The sequence below is a fragment of the Bos mutus genome, chromosome 3 (assembly GCF_027580195.1).
Source record: "Bos mutus isolate GX-2022 chromosome 3, NWIPB_WYAK_1.1, whole genome shotgun sequence".
Classification (NCBI taxonomy): domain Eukaryota; kingdom Metazoa; phylum Chordata; class Mammalia; order Artiodactyla; family Bovidae; genus Bos; species Bos mutus.
This window is the reverse complement of record NC_091619.1, coordinates 118,090,690-118,113,537: the sequence shown is the minus strand read 5'-3', so window position 1 is coordinate 118,113,537 and position 22,848 is coordinate 118,090,690. Positions and strand designations below refer to the sequence as shown.

Below are 22,848 nucleotides of genomic sequence, written 5' to 3'. Positions count from 1 at the left end.
GACCTGGAGCAGTGGTACCCTGTGGTCTGGGCCCTGCTCGTCCTCAAATAGCAACCCAGGTGAGTGGAGACCTGGCTCCCCTGCCCGGGGACGCTCAGCAGGTAAGCTCTGCCCCCAGCCCCTCTCCCCTCAGTCTGTGACCCAGGCCCTCCCTTCGCCTTCGGCTTGTAGACCAGGCTGGGATGCTGAGGTCCCTGCCCCAGGGTCAGACCATTGGGGTCCTTGCTCCAGCGTGGACAGCGGCTACTCGGGGAGGCTGGCTCGGGAGAAGGTGGTTGCAGTCCAGTCACCTCTGGAGAAGCCGGACCCAGGCCCTGGGCGCCCGCAGTGGACCCACAAACCCGAGCGCCCCGCGCCTGCCCGCCCTCTCATAAGTGTGGGTTGCGGCCAGCTTAGAGAAAGGACTCCCGTCTGAACACAGTCCTGCCTCAAGTCTGATTCAGCCTGGGGAGCTGGGGTTTCCCAGCCTTTTATCACGTAACGCCTTTTAATGAAGTGGAATGGAAAATTACAAAACCAGTAGACTTCGAAAGTGAAATAATAATAAAGACAGTAATCTTGTTCATTTTCCAGGGGAACTGGGTTTGGTCATTAGAGTGTGTGAAAGTCCCTGTGCGTGAGCCGTCTGTCTGCCTGCCTCTCTCTCTTTCTGCCCCTCTCTCTCTTCCCTATGAACTCAGAAGCCCCCGCCGTGCCCATCGATGCTGGGCTCAGGCTTCCACTCATCCACTTACCTCTTGGATCCGCTCCCATGGACGTTTTCTGTTGTTTTCTAACAGGTTTCTTGGGATACTGTTGACATAAGTAGCCCACGTTTAAAGTGTACAGCTTGTTAGCTTTTGACACACGTGCGCCAGGAAACTTCCCAACTAAGACAGTGAACGCCCTGCCCCCACCGTCGCCAAGGCAGTGTGCGTGGAGGGTTAGGGTCAGCTGCTGGCTCAGGGGTGGGCCGTGGCTGCCAGGACCCAGGAGGAAGCAGAGCCTTAGCGACCGGTACTGAGTCTTGTTGAAAACTCAGGTGAAGATGTGGCCTTAGGACAGACGTGTTTTAGGACATGGCCAAGCCCCTGCTCCACCACGAATTCCTTGTCACCCTGGCCAGGAGCAGACAGGTCTCATCAGCATGTGCAGGTTGAAATGATCTCATCTTACAAAGAAATATTTGGGGTCTAGCTTGGAATTACAAGCAGAAAAAAAGCAATCACCCAGAGAATTTAAGCAGCAGGTAAGGCTTTGTTTTTTGAATTCCACTTTTTTAAGAAGGGATGGGATTTTTCCACTCCAGGTTTTGGGGAGAGGTAGAAAGAAGGGGACTTGGAACCCTGTCCATCCCCAGGACGGGTTTGCTGCCACATTCCTGCTGTGGGGGAATGTGCTGTGGGGCATTTCTGCCTCTGGGGCATTCAGACACGGGCGAGGGTCCAGATGCCAAAGGACCACGCAGAACACTCCGGCTACCTTTGTGCAGGAATCTGCACTGTACCCCAGCGGCTGGCAACCATGACGTCCACAGGTGAGGCTCCTGTGACTCAGCCACGAATGCGTGGGGTCACAGTGACCCTCAGGGACACAGGGTGAAGCCGCTCCAGAGTGCTCAGGTCTCACCCTCGCCAGCAAGTCCTGAGTCCAGGGCTTCCTCCCGCCCTGGATTAGATGGTTCTTCCTTCAGATTTTCAAAGGCACCACGGGGAATCTGTAGGAAAACAGGTGCTTAGTATTGCATCTCTCTTTGCAATCTTGCTTAACAGAGGAAGCTTCCCCTTCCACGGAGGCTCCTTCCATGGCTAACACTGACTGTGGAACAGCAGGCTTCGGAAATGCGGCAGCGGCGATCTCTGAAGAACAGCCTGTGCCCTTCAGAGCAGGCAGACACACCCGTCAGAGGACGGGCCAGTTTCGGGTGGAAAATGAGGAGGAGGAGATGTCTGCTTGCCCAGGATGCAGACTCTGTTCTGCGCATCCGCGACGCTTCCACCGCCACCTGGAAAAGCTCCCTGTGTTACATTAATTCAAACCACATGACACGGCTGACTGCAGTCATTTTCTACCTTCAAACAGGGTCCTTTCAAAACAGAAAACATATACAGGTCTGGGGGGCCCTCCGCCACTGCCACCTCCGCCCAGACCCGGGCTTTGGAGAAGTGTCCATTCAGGTTCTCCGCCCATTTGTTGTGGGTTGTTCGGTTTTTTGATGTTGCGCTTGCCTGAGCTGCTGTGTGCTTTGGAGACTAATCCCTTTTCAGTCGCATCATTTGCAAATACTTTCTCCCATCCTGCTGTTTCATTCTGTTTATGGTTTCCTTTGCTGTGCAGAAGCTTTTAAGTATAATTGGTCCCATTTATTTGTTTTTGTTTTTATTTTCATTACTCTAGAAAGTGGATCCAAAGAGAATGAAATAATGCCATTCGCAGCAACATCATGGACCTAGAGATTATCACCTTAAATGAAGGAAGTCAAATACAGAAAGACGAATATGGTATCACTTATATGTGGAATCTTTTAAAGTGATCCAAACGAATTTATTTACAAAACAGCAACAGATTGACAGACATAGAAAACAAACTTATGTTTATCAAAGGGGAGAGCTGGGGGAAGGGAGGATAAATTAGAAATTGTGGATTAGCAGATACACTCCGTTAGACACAACCTACCGTAAAGCACAGGGAACTCTACTCAATATTCTGATCTAACCTACATGGGAAAAAAATCTGAGAAAGAATGGATATATGTATGTGTATAACTGAATCACTTTGCTATACAGCAGAAACTACAAATAACTATCACAGCTATAAATCAACTATATTCCAATATAAAACAAAAGTGTTTTAAAAAAGAAAAATGCTACTTACGCCTGGCTGCTTTACTAAGAGCTAATCCTGTACTGTTTGGAGACTTTCGCTCACACATCTTAGGATAAAGGGGGTTTGATGACAGCTGTTTCTTTTAAACCTCAGCCTCCAGGGGTCCCAGGAGCAGGCCACCAGAGGAGAAAGCGGTGCTGACTCGATCCCTGCAGGAGCCAGTGCGGGCACACTCCCCACTGCCCTCGGGGCCCATCGCGCCTCCAGGGGCCACCGGACGGAAGGCAGCTCGTCTTTCCCAGTGCTGAGCGAGCGCCAGGCCCCGGGTCACCGCGCCGGTATAAAGGGGAGGGGCAGACTCAGCCCGGGCGCTGGGGACACAGGAGGACGCCCGCCCGCAGGAGTAGCCTGAGCAGCCGGGAAGGACCGCAGAGGAAGCCCCGGCTGATGCGGGTGAGCCCGCCGTGGGCACGTGTGGGAGCTGGGTCACATGTGCGTCTGCTGGGGTCTATTTACCTTCGTCCGCAGCCTTTCCCACTCAGAATTCCGGACACCCCGTCCCCGGCCTCCCTAACCCTGCTTCCCACCCCAGGGCCGACTGCGGTGGGTCTGTGTCCACCACCCGCTGCTTTCTGGTGGCCTCTTCTTTCTGTCTGTCTGTCTGTCCGTCTGCTTGCATTCCTGCTCTGTGAGAACTTGGAGGGCTGCCCTGCTGAGCTGGGCTTCCCTGGGGTGAGAGCTCTGAGACCCCATGTCTCTGGGAAGCCCCAGAGAGAGGAGCAGCCGAGCTCCCCTTAAAGTGCCAGGTTCCCCCCGGGTCTGAATGAGCGCAGCGCCCAGCCCCGTCCTCCCGGAGGAGAGGCCATCTGTGGAGTGGATGCCCCCGCGCTCAGCACCCCCAGCCCTCCCATGTCGTCAGCCCAAGCTTTTGCCACGTAATCACTGGCTGCCCTGACTCTGGAGGACTCGGCCCTTGGGGACAAACTGCTGCCTCTCTAAGCCTCTTTGGTCTACAGGGCCCCCACAAAGTGGTCACCCGCCCGCCCCCTCAGATCCCACCTCTACGGCCCTCACAGGCTGGCCTCGCTCCTGCCTCCCGAGCGGCAGCAATACCCCTGTGACGTCACAAGAAGCACTTGGAAGATGCTCCTGGTCCCTGTCCTTGGCTGCCTGGGCCTGGTTCCAGAACCTTCTGGAGCCCCCAGCAGGGTGATGCATCTTTGAGGGGGGCTAGGCAAAGGCTCACAGGCTAAACTTCAAGAGTGGAGGGCTGTCCCGGGAGGGGAGACAGCCCCGTTGTTTGCTCCCTGAGCCCCAAGACGGCCGGCATTCCCAGGGCAGCGCAGGGCTCGGGGAGATGCACACCAGGCGTGCCCACATCCAGAGACCAAGGGCCTTCACAATGGAAGGCGGCCCCCTCCTCCTGCAGCCTGCTGGAGCCCAGGCCAGCCTTCACAAGGAGCGGTTCCTCCACCAAGCCCACTCCCTCTGGACTCAGGTCAGCAGGCCGGCGAAAGGAAAAGGCCAGGCTGATGAAGTGGCCCTGCATCCAGGCAGGCCGAGGCTCTGCTTACCCTGGACGTGAACGTGTGGAAGTCACTCCTGCAGAGGCCCAGGGCCACGCTCGTGTGTGCAGCTGGGCTGCGACCAGGAGAGACTGAGGCCCCAGGGCAGTGGCGGGCAGGCTGGCCATGGGCCATGCTCTCCTCGGAGTCCTCACCATTCCCAGAGGGGATATTGACCCATTTCTTTTGTGTGGGGTCTGTTTAGTATCAGGGTGAGGCTGACTTCATCATATTATGAATTAAGAAGCATTCTTGCCTCTTTAATCTTCTGGACTAGTTTGAGACATACAGGTGTCAACTCTTCAATGTTTTGTAGAATTTATCTGTAAAGCCATCTGGCCCTGGACTTTCATTTGTCAGCAGTTTTTGTGGTTGGTTTGTTTGTTATTGCTGCTGATTCCATTTCATTACCGGTAGTCAGCCTGATCTAATTCTTCCTGATTCAGTCTTGGGAGATTGTATGTTATTAACACTATGAATTTACCCATTTCTTCTAAGCTATCCATTTTATTGGTGCACAGAGTCGGACACGACTGAAGCAACTTAGCAGCAGCAACAGCATGTTGGGTGCAAACATATTTACAATTGTTATAACTTCTTACTGGATTGGCCCCTTCATCATGTAATATACTTTTTTTATGTTTTGTTGCTGCTGCTGCTAAGTCGCTTCCGTTGTGTCCAACTCTGTGGGACCCTATAGACGGCAGCCCACCAGGCTCCCCCGACCCTGGGATTCTCCAGGCAAGAACACTGGAGTGGGTTGCCATTTCCTTCTCCAATGCATGAAAGTGAAAAGTGAAAAGTGAAAGTGAAGTCGCTCAGTCGTGTCCGACTGTTCACGACCCCATGGACTTCAGCCTACCAGGCTCCTCCGTCCATGGGATTCTCCGGGCAAGAACACTGGAGTGGGGTGCCATTGCCTTCTCCATGCCTTGTTGCAGTTTTTGCTTTAAGGTCTGTTTTGTCTGATATAATAGATTTCCTTTCATTTCCGTCTGCACGCAATACCTTTCCCCATCCCCTCACCTTTAGTCTGTGTGTGTCTTTATAGCGCAAGTGAGCATCTGGCAGGCGGCATACGTGGGTCTTATTTTTCCATCCATTCAGCCACTCTATGTCTGGAGCATTTAGTTCACTGACATTTAAAGTGACTATTGATAGGTATGTGCTTATTGCCATTTTGTTAGTTGTTTTCCGATAGCTTTTGCAGTTCTTTTTGCTGCTGCTTCTTTTGCTTCCTTCCCTTGTGACCTCATGACTATTTAATGTCATGTTTGAATTCCTTTCTCTTCTTTGTGTGTCTGTTACAGGCTTTTGATGTGTGGTTATCATGAGGTTCATATATAACAACCGGTAGAAATACGTGACTACTTAATTTGATGACCTCAAGTTCAAATGCATTCTAACCACCCTACGTTATTACCCCCCACACGTTTAGCTTGCTGACATCTCATTTTACACCATAACCACTTATGATGGACATAGATGACATTAACACTTTTGTCTTTAAACTTCCTACTAGATTTATAAGTTGCTGTTCCATTACTCTCACTCGATGTTTGCCTTTACCACTGAGTCTTTTTTCTTTTTCTTTCATACTTAAAGGGAGAAGTCCCTTTAACATTTCTTGTAAGGCCAGTTTAGTGGTGCTGAAATCTTTCGGCTTTTGTTCGTCTGTAAAGCTTTTTCTCTGCCCTTCAGATCTGAGCGATGGCCTCGCCGGCTCGAGTAATCTTGGTTTAGGCTCCCTTTCATCACTTAGTATATATAGCGTCACTTCTTCATCACTTAGTATGTGCAGCATCACTTCTTCATCACTTAGTATGTGCAGCATCACTTCTTCATCACTTAGTATGTGCAGCATCACTTCTTCATCACTTAGTATGTGCAGCATCACTTCTTCATCACTTAGTATGTGCAGCATCACTTCTTCATCACTTAGTATGTGCAGCATCACTTCTTCATCACTTAGTATGTGCAGCATCACTTCTTCATCACTTAGTATGTGCAGCATCACTTCTTCATCACTTAGTATGTACAGCATCACTTCTTCATCACTTAGTATGTACAGCATCACTTCTTCATCACTTAGTATGTATAGCATCACTTCTCCATCACTTAGTATGTACAGCATCACTTCTCCATCATGTGCAGCATCACTATATATCAGCGTCACTTCTCCATCACTTAGTATGTGCAGCGTCACTTCTCCATCACTTAGTATGTATAGCGTCACTTCTCCATCACTTAGTATGTATAGCGTCACACTCTCCATCACTTAGTATGTATAGCGTCACTTCTCCATCACTTAGTATGTATAGCGTCACTTCTCCATCACTTAGTATGTATAGCGTCACTTCTCCATCACTTAGTATGTATAGCGTCACTTCTCCATCACTTAGTATGTATAGCGTCACTTCTCCATCACTTAGTATGTATAGCGTCACTTCTCCATCACTTAGTATGTATAGCGTCACTTCTCCATCACTTAGTATGTATAGCGTCACTTCTTCATCACTTAGTATATATAGCGTCACTTCTCCATCACTTAGTATATATAGTGTCACTTCTTCATCACTTAATATATATAGCATCACTTCTTCATCACTTAGTATATATAGCATCACTTCTTTCTGGCAAAGTTTCTGCTGAAAGGTCAGCTAATGGTCTTATGGGCATTTCCTTGTAGGTAACTAGCTGGTTTTCTCTTGCCGCTTTTAAGATTCTATCTTTATCTTTAGTTTGGCCACTTTAATTATAATGTGCTGATGCCAGCCTCTTTGAGTTGTCCTTGTTTAGGGCTCTCTGTGCTTCCTGGACCTGGCTGTCCTTTTCCTTCCCCAAGTCAGGGAAGTTTTCAGCAACTATTTCTTCAAAGAAGTTTTCTGCTCCTTTTCCCCTCTTTTCTCATTCTGGGACCCCTGTATGTGATGTTGTTATAGAAGTCTCTTAAACTAGCCTCATTTTTTACTCTTTTTTTCCTTTTTCTGTTCAGCTCCAATGATTCCACCACTCCGTCTTCCAGATCACAGACCCCTTCCTCTGCTGTTGGAATGATCGAATCGGTTGATTCCTTCTCGTGTTGGTGGTTTTTTCAGCAACTGTTTTCTTCAGCTCTGTTTGGTTCCTCTTTACATCATCTCCCTGTTGAAGTTCTCACTGTTTATCCTTCTTCTGCGTCCATGAGCATCTTTGTGAGCGTAACCATGAGCTCCTTACTAGGTAGACAGCTGACCCTTACCTTGTTTAGTTCTTTCCCTGAGGTCCTCTGCGCCCTGCTTTTGCCTAACTCTCTGTGTTCGTTTCTATGTGTTGGGCTATTTGGTTACTCTTCCCAGTCTTGGATGAGAGGCCTTAGGTGAGAGATGTCCTTGGGGGCCCACGGCATGCCCCATCCAGTCCCCAGAGCTCCATGCTGCTGGAGGGCCCCTCTGTGGGCTGCAAGGACCCTCCTGTCATGGGGGGCTGACTGCGGCAGACTCCCTGAAGGGCAGGGCAGGCCTCCTGAGCAGTGAGCTGTGTGGCCCCAGTGGGGCATGGGACAGTGGCCGGCCCACTGGCGGCCAAGGCCAGCCCCCCACGTGCTGACCTGGGGGCACTCAGGATGGACCGAGAGCAGCCACATGTGGGGGCAGAGGAGCCCCCAGGGCTGGCGCTGGCCCCTGGACTTGCTGTGGGCAGGGCTAGCTCCCCAAGCGCATGGTGCCCAGCCAGTGGTGGGCAGGAGAGGACGGGTGCGGACAGCTCGTGCTGGCTAAGCCGCTGGCATCGGAGGCCAGGAGAGGGCTCCAACGCGGTGCCGGCCAGCGCTGGTGCCCACTTGGCAGCACAAGCCTCCCACAGGGGCTGCTGCCAGCATCTGTGCCCCAGGGCTGTCCACGGGGCCCCGCCTCCCCAGAGGCACCCCAGGATCAGCCGGGGGTCTGACCCTGGCTCCTGCAGACTGCCACCCGACCCCGGGTCTCCCCAGCCTGGCAAGCAGAGTCTGTTCCCGCAGCCCTCCAGCTCTCCTGAAAGGAAGCCAGACATTCTGGGAGCTCGCCTTCCTGCTGCAGGAACCCCAAGCTGAGGAGCTCGACGAGGGGCTCAGACCAACCTGCTCCTTGGGGGAACCTCTGCGACTGTGAACTCCAGCCCACTGGTGAGTTGCTGGCCTCAGGCTGCAGCTCTCCATACGCTGTGTCCCCCCCACGGCTGCCTGTCTGGCTGTGGGTCTGTTATGTCTTCAGTCCTGGGTCCCCCTTTCTGCTAGTTTTCTGGCCACTCTCACTGATGTTGCTCTGAGTGTCTGTGGGAGGAGGTGAGCTCAGGGTCCTCCTGCTCCACCATCTGGGCCCCCAGCACTGCTGGTTTCGGAGCTGTTACTGCCGCCTCCCACACAGCTCACACGTGCGCAGCCTCCAACCTCCTGCAGGGACACCGGCCCTGCTGGGCGGTCAGAAGGGGTGGGGTCCTCACGGTGCAGACCTGACTGCGGAGCAGGGCTCATCCCTGGGGGCTCGGAAGGGGCTGCCCCCAGGCCGAGGGGGGTGGCCACACGGAGTCCGTGAGTGAGGAGGGGTCTCCCCTGGGGCCCAGGGCATCCTGCAGTTTCACCGTCACAGTGGAGCCTGGCCCCGGCTGGGCTGCTCTTGCCCCCAAATCTAGCCTGTCCCCCACCCCGTCCCCCGCGGGTCGGGACGGCCGCCCTCCCAGCCCTCGACCCTGCCGGCTCCGCCCCCTGCCCTTCTCGCCTGCGAATGTCTCCCTGCTCCTCCATCACACCCCAGCAGGTGCAGGCTTGGGCTCGGGGCACTGGGGTTAGTCACACGGCCTTGCAAACGCCGATCCAGCAAGCAGGCAGCTCCAGAGCCTTAGAGCTGTTTCTAACGGGTCTGCGGCCAGCCTGCAGCTTCTCCTTTAGTTCTCATAAGCCCCCTGTGCCTGAGTGCAGAGGGCTGGTCTCCCGAGCGCTCTTGGACCCCGAAGCGGGTGGCGGGTCGTTTCCCTCTCTTCTCCTGGTTCCCGCGCCGGCACCCCTGCTCCTGCCCTGCGCCCCGGCCCCCAGGTCACAGGGAACTCGGCCCCTACCTGCTTCCACAGGAAGATCTTCAGGCATTGAGCCAGCCTCCCCTGGCTCCCGCTGTGCACACGTGGGCCTGGGCTGGTCTTCCTCCAGGGCTCGTGGCCTTCAGATTCCCGGCTCTGGCTGCAGCTGCCCACAGCTGTGCCCACAGCCAGCCCTGTGTCCCAAGGGTCAGCCAGTGTGCAGGCCCCAGAGGTGGCTCCCCGGCCCTCACACCCACACACACACATGCAGCGTGCAACACACACGGGAGCTCCTTTCGCACCTCAGGCTGCCCGGGCATGGTGCTGAAACCCGACCCTGTACTCTGAGGCTACTGGGGGCTCAGGGAGGCTCTTCTGCACAGGGGCTCCACTAGTCTCCACACCCGTGGCCTCAGTCCCACACGTGGCCTGGCCCTTGGCCTCGAGGAGCCGAGCACTTACACAGCTCTGCTCAGCCGACCCCTCACCCGGACGCAGACAAATGACCTGCCTGCCTGGAGGACCAGAGGCCAGGCATCCTGTACCCACAGCTTCTAACAAAGGTCCCAGATTGTGCATCTCACCATCTTCCCACCAAACGCAGATGCAGACTTTCTCTAACCAAAGTCGTCTCTCCATCCTTTCAGACAAGAGCATCTGGCATGTGGGCCTGAGCCCAGGGTGACAGTTTCCTTCTGGCCCCTCGAGAAACCCCGTGACAAACGGCAGCCGGTTCAGCAGGGTCAGGGTCCTGCTGGGGGCGGATTCTCCCAGCCACGCCAACCACGGGAACCATACAACCCACACCACGAACGCCAGCTCAGGACAAACACCTGTGCTTGAGACTGAATTCTCAAGGTCAAGTCTGACCAGCTTCGGGGGTTTGAAAGCCCACACGTGCCTTAAGAGTTGAGCTGCAGAGGCAGGCCGCACTGGGCCCCTTCTTCATGGCGTGGTTAGAAGCACGGAGTAGCAGAGAAGCCACCATTGGGTGGGGGGGCTTCATCCACTGCTGCCCCCGACCTGCTCCTCCTCTGCTGGGAGGGAGCCTGGTTGGTCCTGCAGTCCCCACGGTCGGAGGTTTTAACAACAGCCAGTTCCAGATGAAAAACCTCGCTTTCTGTCCCCGGGATCTTACCTGGATCTCAGTTCCTAATTATGCCAGGGGTGCCTTTGGAATGACCTTGCCTGGTCTCAGGGGTCCACAGGGGGTCTGGAATCTCCCGTGAGGCTTCTTTGGACCAGTGTCCACCTTGCATCCTGGAATGAGGGGCCTTGATAGGAAGCACGTGATGCAGCAAGTCCAGCACATGAGGCTGTGACTCGTCGGACAGTCTGTCCCTCACCGTCCCCAGGGGAGGGCGGCAGGGCAGAGGGAGCGTGGTTTCCGTGGGAAGGCCCAGGGGAGGCAGGCGGAGGGTGGGCAGGCCTGTGGGATTCCAGGGGTCCCGAGGTGCAGGGCCGTCCCTGGCTGTCTGGCACCCCGTCCTGGGTGAGGAGGGCAGGTGGATTGTGGCCCAGAGCGTGGGTTCCCCAAGGAGAGGGTGAGGGTCCCGCATTGTTCAGTGTGTATTTCAAAAGTGCACCAGGAGGCCCAGACCCAGCACCAGGGCGTCAGAACAAGGCATGTAGGGGTGGGTGTGCAGGGCGGACGTCAGGACGCTGGAGACACGGTGAGCACAGTGACGAGCTGGGAGGCACCACAGACTTGGAACAGAAGGTGACGTGTGCCATCCTGGAGGCGAAACTCAAGACCCGGTGTGGGCAGGGCGGCTTCCCTTGAGGCCTCACCCGTTGGCGGGTCCCAGGTCCTCGCGGGGTGTCCCTCTGTGGTCTGTGTCCCGACCACCCCCCTGTAGGGACACCGGTCCTCCGGGTCAGGGCCCCTGGTGACCTCACTTAGCCTTAGTCACTTCCGTCGTGCTTTGCCGTCCTGGGGTCAGACGCACAGAGCAGCCACTCGGGGCTCAGGCAGGGCCGCTGCTGTGTGGGCACCACACACCCCCCAGCCATCTCCACCTGGGATCACCCACATGAGAAGCAGAGAAGAGTTGCTGTCACTTAAGTTTCCAAATGCCCAAAGGCCCCAAATGGGATTTACCATCAACTGCTACTTCCCCTAATCTAGGAAACCAGTCCAGAAGGCGGCAAGCCCACTGGTCTGAATGCTCTGTGAGCCCCCTGACAGTCTGACCCCCAGGAAGGTGCAAGGGGGTGAGGGAAACGTCTGGGGTGGAGCCGCCTTCTTATCGGTAAGCTCTCAAACCAGCACAGCACAGCATGACAGATCTGCACATTCTCCTTTATCCAGAACATGAGCAAAAGCTACACCATGAAGTACCACGGAAGGGTAACCTATGATGCCGACGTGCTAAAGATGTTTTGGGAGAAAAAAATCAAGCTTCACACGGAACAACTGCAAAAGGAGGACATGAGGATCCGCAGGAGCGCCCTGGACAGGTGAGCTCGGTGCCAGCAACCTGAGGGCACAGAGACACACCTGTACCGGGGCTGCCAGCCTTCAGGATGCAGTCTAGAGACCCCGCCACCACCCACTTCCCACCCTCAGATCAGTGTCACCTGAGGAGTGGGTATGAACCACTGAACATCAGCCATGCCAACTCAGCTTCAGCATCACATCACTGTTCAGTAGTGGTAGAGAAGAACACCCCATCCATCCCTCGCCCATCCCTCCATCACCTTATCCCTCCATCACCCCATCCGTCCGTCACCTTATCCCTCCATCACCCCTTCCCTCCATCACCCCATCCCTCCATCAACATATCCTTCCATCACCCCTTCCCTCCATCATCCCTTCCCTCCATCAACCCTTCCCTCCATCATCCCTTCCCTCCATCACCCCTTCCCTCCATCACCCCATCCCTCCATCAACATATCCTTCCATCACCCCTTCCCTCCATCATCCCTTCCCTCCATCACCCCTTCCCTCCATCATCCCTTCCCTCCATCACCCCTTCCCTCCGTCCCCTTATCCCTCCATCACCCCTTCCCTCCATTACCCCTTCCCTCCATCACCTTATCCCTCCGTCACCTTATCCCTCCATCACCCCTTCCTTCCATCACCCCCTCCCTCTATCACCCATCCCTCCATCACCCCATCCCTTCATTCCCAATCTCCTGAGGGCCCTGTAGGAAGTTGCCCTGCAGAGTTCATCTGATTTCATCTGTTTTCTGACATTTGCTCCCGCTGGATGCAACCAATCAGCAAGTCCATCCTGCTCCTTGTCACACACGTGCTTGACTTACAGACTCAAAGCCAACCCCACCTTCTTCCTGAGTGGACGCAGGGGCCCGTGGGTGCTAAGGGGAGTGTCCTGGGTGACCCTGCGAAGTGGACAGTTAAGAGGGAATGTTAGCACATAATTTGCACCAAGACAAAGTCTCAGATGGCCAGAAACCTCCAAAGTGGCCCCAACCTTAGTCCCCAAATAGCACCAGCAGCTGCTGCCCTGCGAGCTAGGCTAGAAAGGCGGATTCTTGGCTACTGTGGAGGGCTCAGCCTGGGTACTGACCCTGCCAGGGGCCAGAGGTCTGGTTGCCATGCTGCCCCCCCATCCAGTGCTTCTGGCCACTCGGCACAGATGTGCGGCTGCGGCGCCTCCTGTCCACACCGTGTGGCCCCCAGAGCTGGCCACTGTCCTCCCCTGGCCTCCTGGGGGGGAGGTCCTGGCACAGAACCCTCATTTGAAGGGCTCCTGGCCCAGGATCCCTGCTGGGTCTCCGTGGCCTCCTCCCTGTCCTTCATGTGCCATCAGGCCCAGGACATTCTGGGTCTCAGCCCATGAGGGAAGGTCCCAGGAGCAGGCTGCGGGTCAGCACTGCCTCGCCGGTCACTGAGGCCCTGGGCGGGGCTGACAGCCTCACCTGTCAGGGGAGACGTGCTGGTGACATGGCCTCAGCCCACCCCCAGCCCCGCCCCTGGGCAGCAGCAGCTCCGCCCTCATCCCCAGGCGGTCAGGGCTGTCCTGGCCTCTCCACTGGCTCGGGGGAGGCGCCCTCCTCCCTGTGTGGGTGCTTCCCACCAGTTTGCCCCGCAGTCCCGGAGGCGGGTCCAGGCCAGGCTCCCATCCCAGCCCGCTCCCTCCAACCCAAACCCCTTGCTCACATGGGGCCCAAGGGCATGTTCAGTCTACGGGGGCCTGACCCCTCGGCGGGCCTGTCTCCCCCGGGTCACCACTGGGAGTCGTGCTGTGGTCCCAACCACAGACCCCTGACCTGGGAAGCGAGCTCCTGAGGGCCCACCTGTGGTGCTGGGTGGGGCAGGCCAGTCAGGGCACTGCGTCCTGGCCTCTGGTCCTGCAGGGGCCTGCCTGCCCCCGGCTGCACTTTCCCTTCTGGGAGGAGCCTACGGGGCCCTTCCTGGTGGGCAGGCGTGGCCCTAGGAGATGAGACGGGGCCGGCACCGGGCACGGGCCTCGGGCAGCCCGGTGTGCTGGGTCCTCACTGAGCCCAAACGGCCTCCCCCAGGCTCCGCGACGAGTGGGCTCGGCAGCTGGAGAGAAGGAACCAGATGCTGCAGAGCTCCCAGGAGGCGCCCCCGCGGCCAGCCCCGCTGGGCACCCCCGCCCTGCGCACCGGGGACCAGCTGGCGGCCTGAGAGCACAGCTCCCTGCGGCCCCGCACCGCCCTTGTGGCCGCCCAGCCCCCACGTGGTTTTGTGTCTCTAGCATGATGTAAGTGCCCAATAAAATCTCAGATGAGTGGATGTTTTGTGACCATTTTTATTCATACCTGTAAAATGTACACACACTAAAAGTGAACATGATGCTACTAACTTCCAGTAAGTTAGAAAGAAATCTCCGGACTGTGGGGACTTCGGCAAATTTGAACACAATTTAATTCATCTTTGATCAAAATGTCTGCAAAAGCTCAGCCTAAGGACAGTGCCCGATGTGAAGCTGTGTAAAGCCGTGTGCTCCCCAAGTCCCTTCAAAGTCCTCACTCACCACCACATCATCTCAGGAAGCGACACAGCCTCTTCCTCACTTGGGTTTGGAGGCACAGTCTCCGGAGGCCGCAGAGGCCGGTAGGGCTGGGACTCAGTGTTTCAGTGTCACCCCTGCCTGTCCCCCCAGCGGGGGCTGTGACTTCCCCGGAACCCCGGATGAGAAGGGGGCTTGAGCCCGCAGCAGAGGCCAGGCTGAGACAGGAGGACCGGGAGCCAACCGGATGCCCACAGTGGGAGCCACCAGGGCACCTCGCTGGCAGGGCAGGACTCCCGGGAGGGGGCTGGGGCCCGGCTGTGCTGTCTCTGCAGATAATATAACGGGGAGGACAGATCCGACTCCACCTCAGGTCTTTAACCTTTGTGTTCCGGCGCCTTCGCTATGAGTTAGCAATGTTGGCCACAGCTTGAAATACACAGGTCAGCCCACTCTCAAGCCTCCGACCTTTACAGGCATAATACTTTCTCATTCATACAGAGATAAAGAGTTGCAGAACAGAGGATAACATCTTCCTGTTGGAGGTTTACAAGAACATCGTGACCTGACCTATGTGGGCAGCTGCGAGAACAAAGGAGTCCCATAGCAAGAAGCCCACCACAAGCAGCCAAATGCCCTCCCCTTTCAGAATAAAAGGGTCCTGAATTCTAAGTCCGCCGAGACGCTCTTGGGGACTCTGGTCCACCTTGTCTCCGTCTGCTGGCTTTCTGAGTAAAGTCTCTGTTCTGTGCCACAACTCATCTCCCCAATTATTGGGCTGTTGTGTAGTGAACAGTACAGATTTGGACTCTACAACAGTTGGGTTTGGGTTCTGTTTTGTTCTGACCCCCGATCCAGTTGGCAAGGACAGGGAGGGGTTGTCGGAGCTTCTCCAGAGACTTAACCAAAGGAAAAAACGCCAACACAAATGGCCACGTGACATCCACGGCATTTCCAGAGCTGTCCTCAGTAGACTGGACCACAAGTGGATATCCAGCAGAAAAGGTCCGGAATCGGACACAAATACAGGTGCGTGACTCAGCCAAATGGCCGTGGAGAGGGCCCACAGAAGGCCCGGCGCAACACCAACCTGCAGACGCACGTTCCTGGGCCACTCTGCAAGCTGTCCATCAGAGCTCGTGACTCAGGACATTCCACTGATGAACACGCGGGGAATGTGGTGATTAATGGCCCTAAAAATAGCTGGAGAATAGAAGCCCGTCACTAAGACGTGAAAAGCCCCAAGCTGCTCCAGGGTAATTTCATCTGATGATGTGCTTAGAGCTCCGCGCTGTCAACACGGATAAACAGAGACGTCTGCTTGGACCGTCTGGGGGACCGGCGTGTTGGCGCGGAACCCCGTCCTCAGGGCCCGCCCCGCTGCAGTGACCCGCTGACCTTCCTCCTCGTGGCAGAAGCCAGGGTGGCATGGAGACAAGGCTCTTCACCAGCCGCAGCCTCTCCGCCACTGATCTTTGTCCCCAAAGCTGAGCTACACCCGAGACCAGACGGTGCTTCATGCAGGGGACGGAAGAAGGGGGCGGCGACGGAGGAAGGGGGCGGCGACGGAGGAAGGGGGCGGCGACCGAGGAAGGGGGCGGGGCCGCACCTGGGCGCTCTGGACCGAGCCCTCCTCTCGCCCTGCCCTTTTGCAATTTTCCATGTGTGCTGAGCATATTTAGGGGCTGGATTTCAAACACCTACTCTTTTTTTTCTGGAGGAGATTTTGAGACACAGAAAAATGGGAGCAGAGCCTGGAGGAGACACAGAGAGTCTCTTCCGTCCACAAGGCCTCTCCCTCCCCCAGGACCTGGAGCAGCTGAGGAAGGCCATGCGGCCCAAGGGCTGGGGGTCCCCTGGGCTGCCTGGACTGCGGGGGTGGCCCGGAGTGAGGGCTCGTCTGCCATCGTGTGGGGGCCGACGCCCGCTGCAGGGGTTCTGTGCAGTTCCTGCCACCCTCAGAGAGCCGGGCCCCTGCACTGGGCGGTCAGCTCTCCAAAGCAGCATGGCTGCTCGGCTCTGACTTATCTGAACACAACGGGACAAGGCCCTCTAGCTAACTGAGCTTTGGTCTGCTAAACCATGGAAGGGTTTGCCGGATTCAACTACGTTGAGCAGAACCACACACTCTGAATAGTCACTGTGGCCCTGAGTCCACGGCTGCTCGTCCTCCAGAGCTGAGTTGGGTCCAGGAGCTGAGGGACTGCCAGGCACAGCTCCGGGGCTGGGGCCTCCCTCCGCTGGGCTGGTCCTCGTCCCTGGGTTTGGCCCTCGTCCCTGGGCTCCTTGCCTGGCCTGGGGGGGGACTCGGAGCATACCCTGTTCTGGCAGGACCACAACCCTCAGCCCAGAAACCCCCTGATAACATGGTCATCTTTCTACCACTTCCTCTCAGTAGAACATGACAGGGTCTTGCTGCCATGTGAGTTACAAAGAAAACTTGTGCTTTTCAGAGCTGTTGGGACCCGGGAATGCGGGTGAGGGTTTGAGGGGCTGTCGACTTGGGAAGAGAAGCACTCACACGGGGCTGGTCTTTGACTTTTAGATCCCTGGGTGGCACCCTGGGGGCTTCCTGGAGGAGGGTCCCCTGGATGGGGCGGTGATGCTGGGACCTGGCAAACCAAGAGCAGGGCCAATTACAGGAGGAAGGCCTCCCAGAGGTGGCCGGTGCTTACCATGCCTCTTTCCTCAGCATTCATCTTTAAAAATAAGAGCATTTCCCAGACTAGCCAAAATTAAGTTACTGTACTTAACAGAAAAGTATAAAGACTCTTGAACACCAGCTAATGCCAAGTCCCTTTTCGACTGTCCCCGGTTCCTGTAAGAGCAGGTTTGTGTGACCGAGACTCACATCAAATAGGTCCCCTCCCGCAGCTCTCGGGAAAACCAGCCCTGGGGACAGTACCCTGGCCGAGTGCACTCACTGCTCTGCTCGCCCGTCCTGTCTCATTCCTCAAAGACAGAAACTGTCTCTAAGGGAGCAAGGGGCTTGACCTAAACACAGAGGCTGGATGGCCTGCCACCAAAACCAGCACCTGGGCGCCCTCTGAGTGAGACTGAGCCTACACCCGCCAGCGTCCAGGAGACACACCCCTCACAATGCCTGGAGCGCAGGTCCCCAGTACTCACCCCTCTGAGGGTCCGATCACAAACCCCTACCTTGTCCCAGGGCTCACTTCCAGCACCTGACACTGGGGACTTGCTAATCTGTCCCCCTTCCATGTTCATTAGACAGCGTCCCTTTTCCAAGTGGGCCTTCCTCATGACTGGAGTGATTTACTTAGACTGACTCTAGTGGGAGCAGAAAGCAGGGCAGTGTTACATTGTCCCTTATGACACCAGTAATCAAAAGAAAGAGTTGGCTTCACTTCTGCACTATATGCCTTCTCACGCTTTCTCTCGTTTGAGTATCACCACAGATTCGTGGATTTACATAAACTGCGTGCAGTCAATCAACCCTGAGCATCCCTCTTCCGGATGCTCAAATTCTCACAGATTTGACCAGTGAGATCCTTTTCAAACCAGCTTCTTTTTGATGGAACTCCATTAATCTTTGAAATGTCCCTGGCTTTCTGGAACAACAAAAGGTCCTGAACTGGTATCACCAGAGCTGCCCCAGAACAGAAGATGGATAAACAAGTCGTGGTACATCCGATAGTAAAATAGTAGAGATAACAAAGACCAAGCTGTTCATATGTGTATCAATGCAGGTGAGCCTCGAAACCAGCAGGTGTGGTGAAAGGAGGCAGGGAGGTGACGAAGACGTGCCCATCCTGAAGGTGCCATTGGTGACATCCCAGAAGGGGCACAGCCATTCCTGGCGGAAGTGGGACCCTGGTCCCCTCTGGGCAGGGACCCAGCACCAAGAAGCCTGGGGGCCACATGGGGTGGGGACACTCCAGGTCTTGTTTGGGTGGAGGTTACACGACACACGGTCCTCAGCTGGGCCCTGGGGGTGCGCACTTTACTGAACATGAATTTCATCCCAATAGAAAAGGCTTAGGGCAGGGAGGCTGCCCGTCTGAAGGGACACGCTGCCCCCAGGGAGGTGCATGCTGGGTCCTGGTGGGGGCAACAGACTTCTCCCACCCAAGGTTCTGGGGTCCCCAGTCTCGAGTGTTGTCCACTGGGGTCTGCTGTCCCTCTCCTCCCTGGGGGACCCTGACCCACGCTTGGCACAGTTGAGCGGTCCGTGGGCCCCTCCGCCCAGGCCGGAGGAGGGAGGTCGGCCTCTGACTGATGGGCTCCATCCAGCCACCCCGAACCCACAGCAGCCACCAACCCACGTGGCCCTCCCCCGCCAGCACTCCCTCTTGGATCCCAGTCCAGGGGGAGCCCTTGTGGGGCCCCCACTCCTGGGAGGGAATGGGTCCCAGGGCCTTGGCAGCAGGCCCCAGGGGCAGACGGGGGGCCATCAGAGTGGGGTCCAGGGTGCTTGCCATGGGGCCCTAGAAGGCAAGAGGTTGGCAGGACTGGGCAGGGGAGACGTGGGAGGGGGGTTACGGATTGGCCAGGCCCCGAGGGGCATCTGTGGACACGTCCGGGTGAGGAAGACGCAGGCCCCACCCTTGTGCAGAGGACGAGAGTCTGCGGGGTCGGGGCGGGGAGTCAGCCCCCCCCTGGCCCCACTCAGGGAGCAGTGAGTGACAAGACTGGGCTGCAGCCGAGTGGTCCCCGCAGAGAGCAGGCCGTGGTCTAGGATGCAACCCAGCACTGTAAGCAGACTTTTCTCCTCCCGGGGAGACAGAGACTTTGTGCAGAGTGCTCGGGGCCACCTGACCCGTACCGTGGTCAGCGAGACGCTGCCCTCCTCAGTGTCCACCTCCTGATCCCAGAACGTGTGAGCCTGTGACCTTCATACCCAGTGACTTCTCAGAGGGAGTTAAGTTAGGGGTCTTGAGACGGGGCATCATTCCGGAAGGACCAGCGTCAGCAGCCAGGTCCTTGTAGGAGGAGGCAGCTGACTGGTTCAGAGGGACGCCGGTGCCTGTGTGCACCGCAGCATCATCACAAAACAGCGAAGGGTCTGCAGACGGATGGATGGGCAGCAAGGACGCGGCATATATACGTACAAACTCGTCAGCCGTGAGCAGGAAACCCTGCCGTTTGTGATGACAGGGCTGGGCCTTGACAACATCAAACTGAAACAAGCCAGACAGAGGGAGAGATGATTGGACAGCACCACCGACGCAGTGCACACGAGTCTCAGCAAACTCCAGGAGACGGTGAGGGACAGGGAGGCCTGCAGTGCTGCCGTCCATGGGGTCGCAAAGAGTCGGACGCAACTGAGTGACTGCACAACTACAACAAAGCCAGCTAGAGAAAGACGGAAGCCCTGTGGCCTCACTGACACGTGGGCAGGGTGGGAAAGGGTGCAGAGACTTGATGGTTACCCGCTGCTGGGGGCGGGGGAGCAGGGACATGCTGGTCAAGGACAAATTCTGGCTCTAAGTTCAGAACCTGGGGGCTCTAGTTACAGGACGGCACCATGTGCTTGGAAGCTGTGGAGAGAGTGGGTCTTAAATGTTATCCCCACAAAAAAAAAAAAAAAAAGGTACCTATGTGAGGTGATGGAGATGGTCGCTAACCTTATTGTGGAATCATTTCATGACATGTGCATGCATCAAATCACCACCGCAAGCTTACACAACCTGTTATATTAATTATATCTCAATAAAGCTCATTGGAAAAGACTCTGATGCTGGGAGGGATTGGGGGCAGGAGGAGAAGGGGACGAAAGAGGATGAGATGGCTGGATGGCATCACTGACTCGATGGACGTGAGTCTGAGTGAACTCTGGGAGTTGGTGATGGACAGGGAAGCCTGGCGTGCTGCGATTCATGGGGTTGCAAAGAGTCCGACACGACTGAGCGACTGAACTGAACTGAACTGAAAGCTGGGAAAAAGTGGGAGGTGAAAGGTTGCGGCCACGAGCCATGAGCTGAGCCAGGACTGGTGACCTCCAGAGAAGACGGTTTGGATCTGGGGCCAGAGACAAGGTTTCATAACTCGGAGCTTTTGTGTAGCAAAGTTTTGTTGAAGTATAAAAGAGACAGCTTCTGAGATAGTCATCAGAAGGGGACAGAAAGAGTGCCCCCTTGCTAGTTTTTAGCAAGGCATGGCAACCCACTCCAGTGTTCTTGTCTGGAGAATCCCAGGGACGGGGAAGCCTGGTGGGCTGCCGTCTATGGGGTTGCAGAGAGTCGGCCACGACTGAAGCGACTTAGCAGCAGCAACAGCAGCAAGCTGCTAGTCAGATACATGAAACAGCTCAATACTGAAACAGTTGCCCCGGGTCCGTCTCCCACAACGTGCATTTTGAGATAGAACGGCACAAGCAGAGTCACCTTCAGCCATAAGACAACTGACATGTGTCTTGAAGAAAGGCGGATTTCCAAGCAAATACTTAGTTCCATTAACATCGTTTAACATTTCCATGAGTAACACGCATTGGTTTGCTGAGCCACTATCAACTCAAGGCTTGAGAAAAAGGTTAGTCTTAGGCAGAATCGATTTGATTAAAGGCAGATTCCAAAGCAAATACATAGTCTCACTAACATAGCTTAGGCGCAGAAGGTAAAGCATCTGCCTGCAATGCAGGAGAGCCGGGTTCAATTCCTGGGTCAGGAAGATCCCCTGGAGAAGGAAATGACAATCCACTCCACTATTCTTGCCTGGGAAATTCCATAGACAGGACCCTGGCGGGCAAAAAGTCAAACACGATTGAGCAACTAACAGACATATACAAGAAAAATGCATTGGTTTACTGAGGCATTAGCAGCTCAAGGCTAAGTTCCGGCAGAATCAACTGTTGTCATGACAACACAGAATTAAAAGAAGCCTTCTTTAATTCTGTATAGAGGAGGGAAAGAAAAGAGTCTTCCCCTTGCAGTTTATTTCCTCCTGCTGCTTGGGACCTCTGGCCTTCCTACCTGACTGCTAACCCCCTCTCAGACGTGGGAAGGTCAGAGTCAGAGAAGATGAGAGTTGGAAACAGACCAGAGGGACCACAGCAAAGGGTTCATGGCCCCTGGAATCTGGAAACGGCCCTGAGGACACCTCAATTTCAGCTGCAGACCCACTCCAGAGCTGGAAGGAAGTTCACCTGAGCTCTTTAAAGTCTTTAAGTATGTGCTGATTGTTACAGAAACAGCTGTACCAACTAGCCGTATCCTCTGTAGCCTCAGGTGGGGAAACCCGTTAGAACACAGGGTGGAAATGACTGGGACAGAATTTCCTGAATGTGGCTGCAGAGGCCCCGAGGAGCAGGGGAGGCCCGGGCGTGAGGCCAGGAGGGTGGGCGGGCTGGGATCGCCCACCTGGGCGGTCACCGAGGGCGGCTGAGCAGGGCCGTGGGGCCGCCCGCAGGTGCGCATGCCTGCCCAGGACACAGGGGAGGCAGTGCCAGTCTGATTCAGCTCCTGGACACCCCTCCCGGAGGCCACAGGGCTGCGGGCACAGTGGTGGCAGGGCCTGTGTCACCACACTTCACCCTTCACGGGCAATCGATTAGAAGCACGTCTCAGAAAACCCCTGGGCTTCCCTGGTGGCTCAGCTGGTAAAGAATCCGCCTGCAATGAGGGAGACCTGGGTTCCATTCCTGGGTCGGGAAGATGCCCTGGAGAAGGGAGAGACTACCCACTCCAGTATTCTGACCTGGAGAATTCCATGGACTAGTCCATGGGGTTGCAAAGAGTCAGACACGACTGAGCAACTTTCACTTCACTTCATAAAATCCATAAACAACAGTGATTATTCCTACACACAAACGGGAGAGGATACAACGGGCCAGAGACCCTCAGGCAGGCGGGCAAGCCCCCCGCACCCACCCCTCGGGTTCAGCCCAGCCCCCTCCCGCAGCACGAGCACAGGGGACCCCTCTCCACCTGCACAGACCCCTCCTCCCCTGTCTCGAGGGCCTGCCTGCCCCCCACCCGCCAAGAGATGCAACAGAGCCCTTCACGGGGGACCTGAGGACCGGAGACAGGGAAGAGCAGAGAGGCTGGAACTTGATCAAACAGGGCTGAGACTCCGAACACCAGGTGTGGGGATGTCTGTGTAAAGACACAGCCCACCTCCCTGCTCACGGACCCCAGAACAAAGCCCTGCCCTCCCCGCCAGGACTCTCTCAGGTTAGTTTCGACTAGGGTGGGGGAACCGGGGTGCTACACGGTGGGGAGCTCAGGGGCCTCTAGCAAAGGAGCCCCACTCGGTGCAGCACCGTCTGTGACAAGAAGGCAGAGAGCAGAGTGGCCGGGATGAGGGGCAGCGGCCCGGTCAGGACCCCCGGCTGCCATGGGACGGACAGGCCTTCACAGACCCCATGGGAGGGGCTGACTCTGCTTCTCAGGCCCACGTGGGTGCATCGCCCTCGCCCTCAGAGGATCTAGTCGGCCAACGCCAGCGTGTGTGAATCCAGCACTGCAATTTGCCCCAGGCCCAGCCCTGCACTAAGGTCCCCACTGTGCTGAGGCTCCCCCTGCGCTGAGGCTCTCCCTGCGCTGAGG

The 22,848-nt window shown here is 56.1% G+C and overlaps 1 protein-coding gene across 1 annotated transcript; it reads left to right on the top strand.

Annotated features, from left to right (window-relative positions):
* The first annotated feature begins 985 nt into the window (after positions 1 to 985).
* FAM240C (family with sequence similarity 240 member C) lies at positions 986 to 14,124 on the top strand. Its single transcript, XM_070368694.1, has 8 exons — positions 986 to 1,228; positions 1,752 to 2,156; positions 2,377 to 2,480; positions 2,959 to 3,258; positions 8,368 to 8,511; positions 10,046 to 10,256; positions 11,710 to 11,858; positions 13,887 to 14,124. Exons 7-8 carry the CDS (start codon positions 11,713 to 11,715, stop codon positions 14,014 to 14,016), a joined length of 276 nt encoding a protein of 91 aa, XP_070224795.1. The 5' UTR covers positions 986 to 1,228; positions 1,752 to 2,156; positions 2,377 to 2,480; positions 2,959 to 3,258; positions 8,368 to 8,511; positions 10,046 to 10,256; positions 11,710 to 11,712; the 3' UTR covers positions 14,017 to 14,124.
* The last annotated feature ends 8,724 nt before the right edge of the window (positions 14,125 to 22,848 follow it).

Bases quoted from the DNA above. Each gene is read 5' to 3' on its own strand.
- FAM240C (XM_070368694.1), top strand. From the start codon at position 11,713: ATGAGCAAAAGCTACACCATGAAGTACCACGGAAGGGTAACCTATGAT. The intron at 11,859-13,886 runs GTGAGCTCGGTG...GGCCTCCCCCAG, and splicing joins CGCAGGAGCGCCCTGGACAG to GCTCCGCGACGAGTGGGCTC.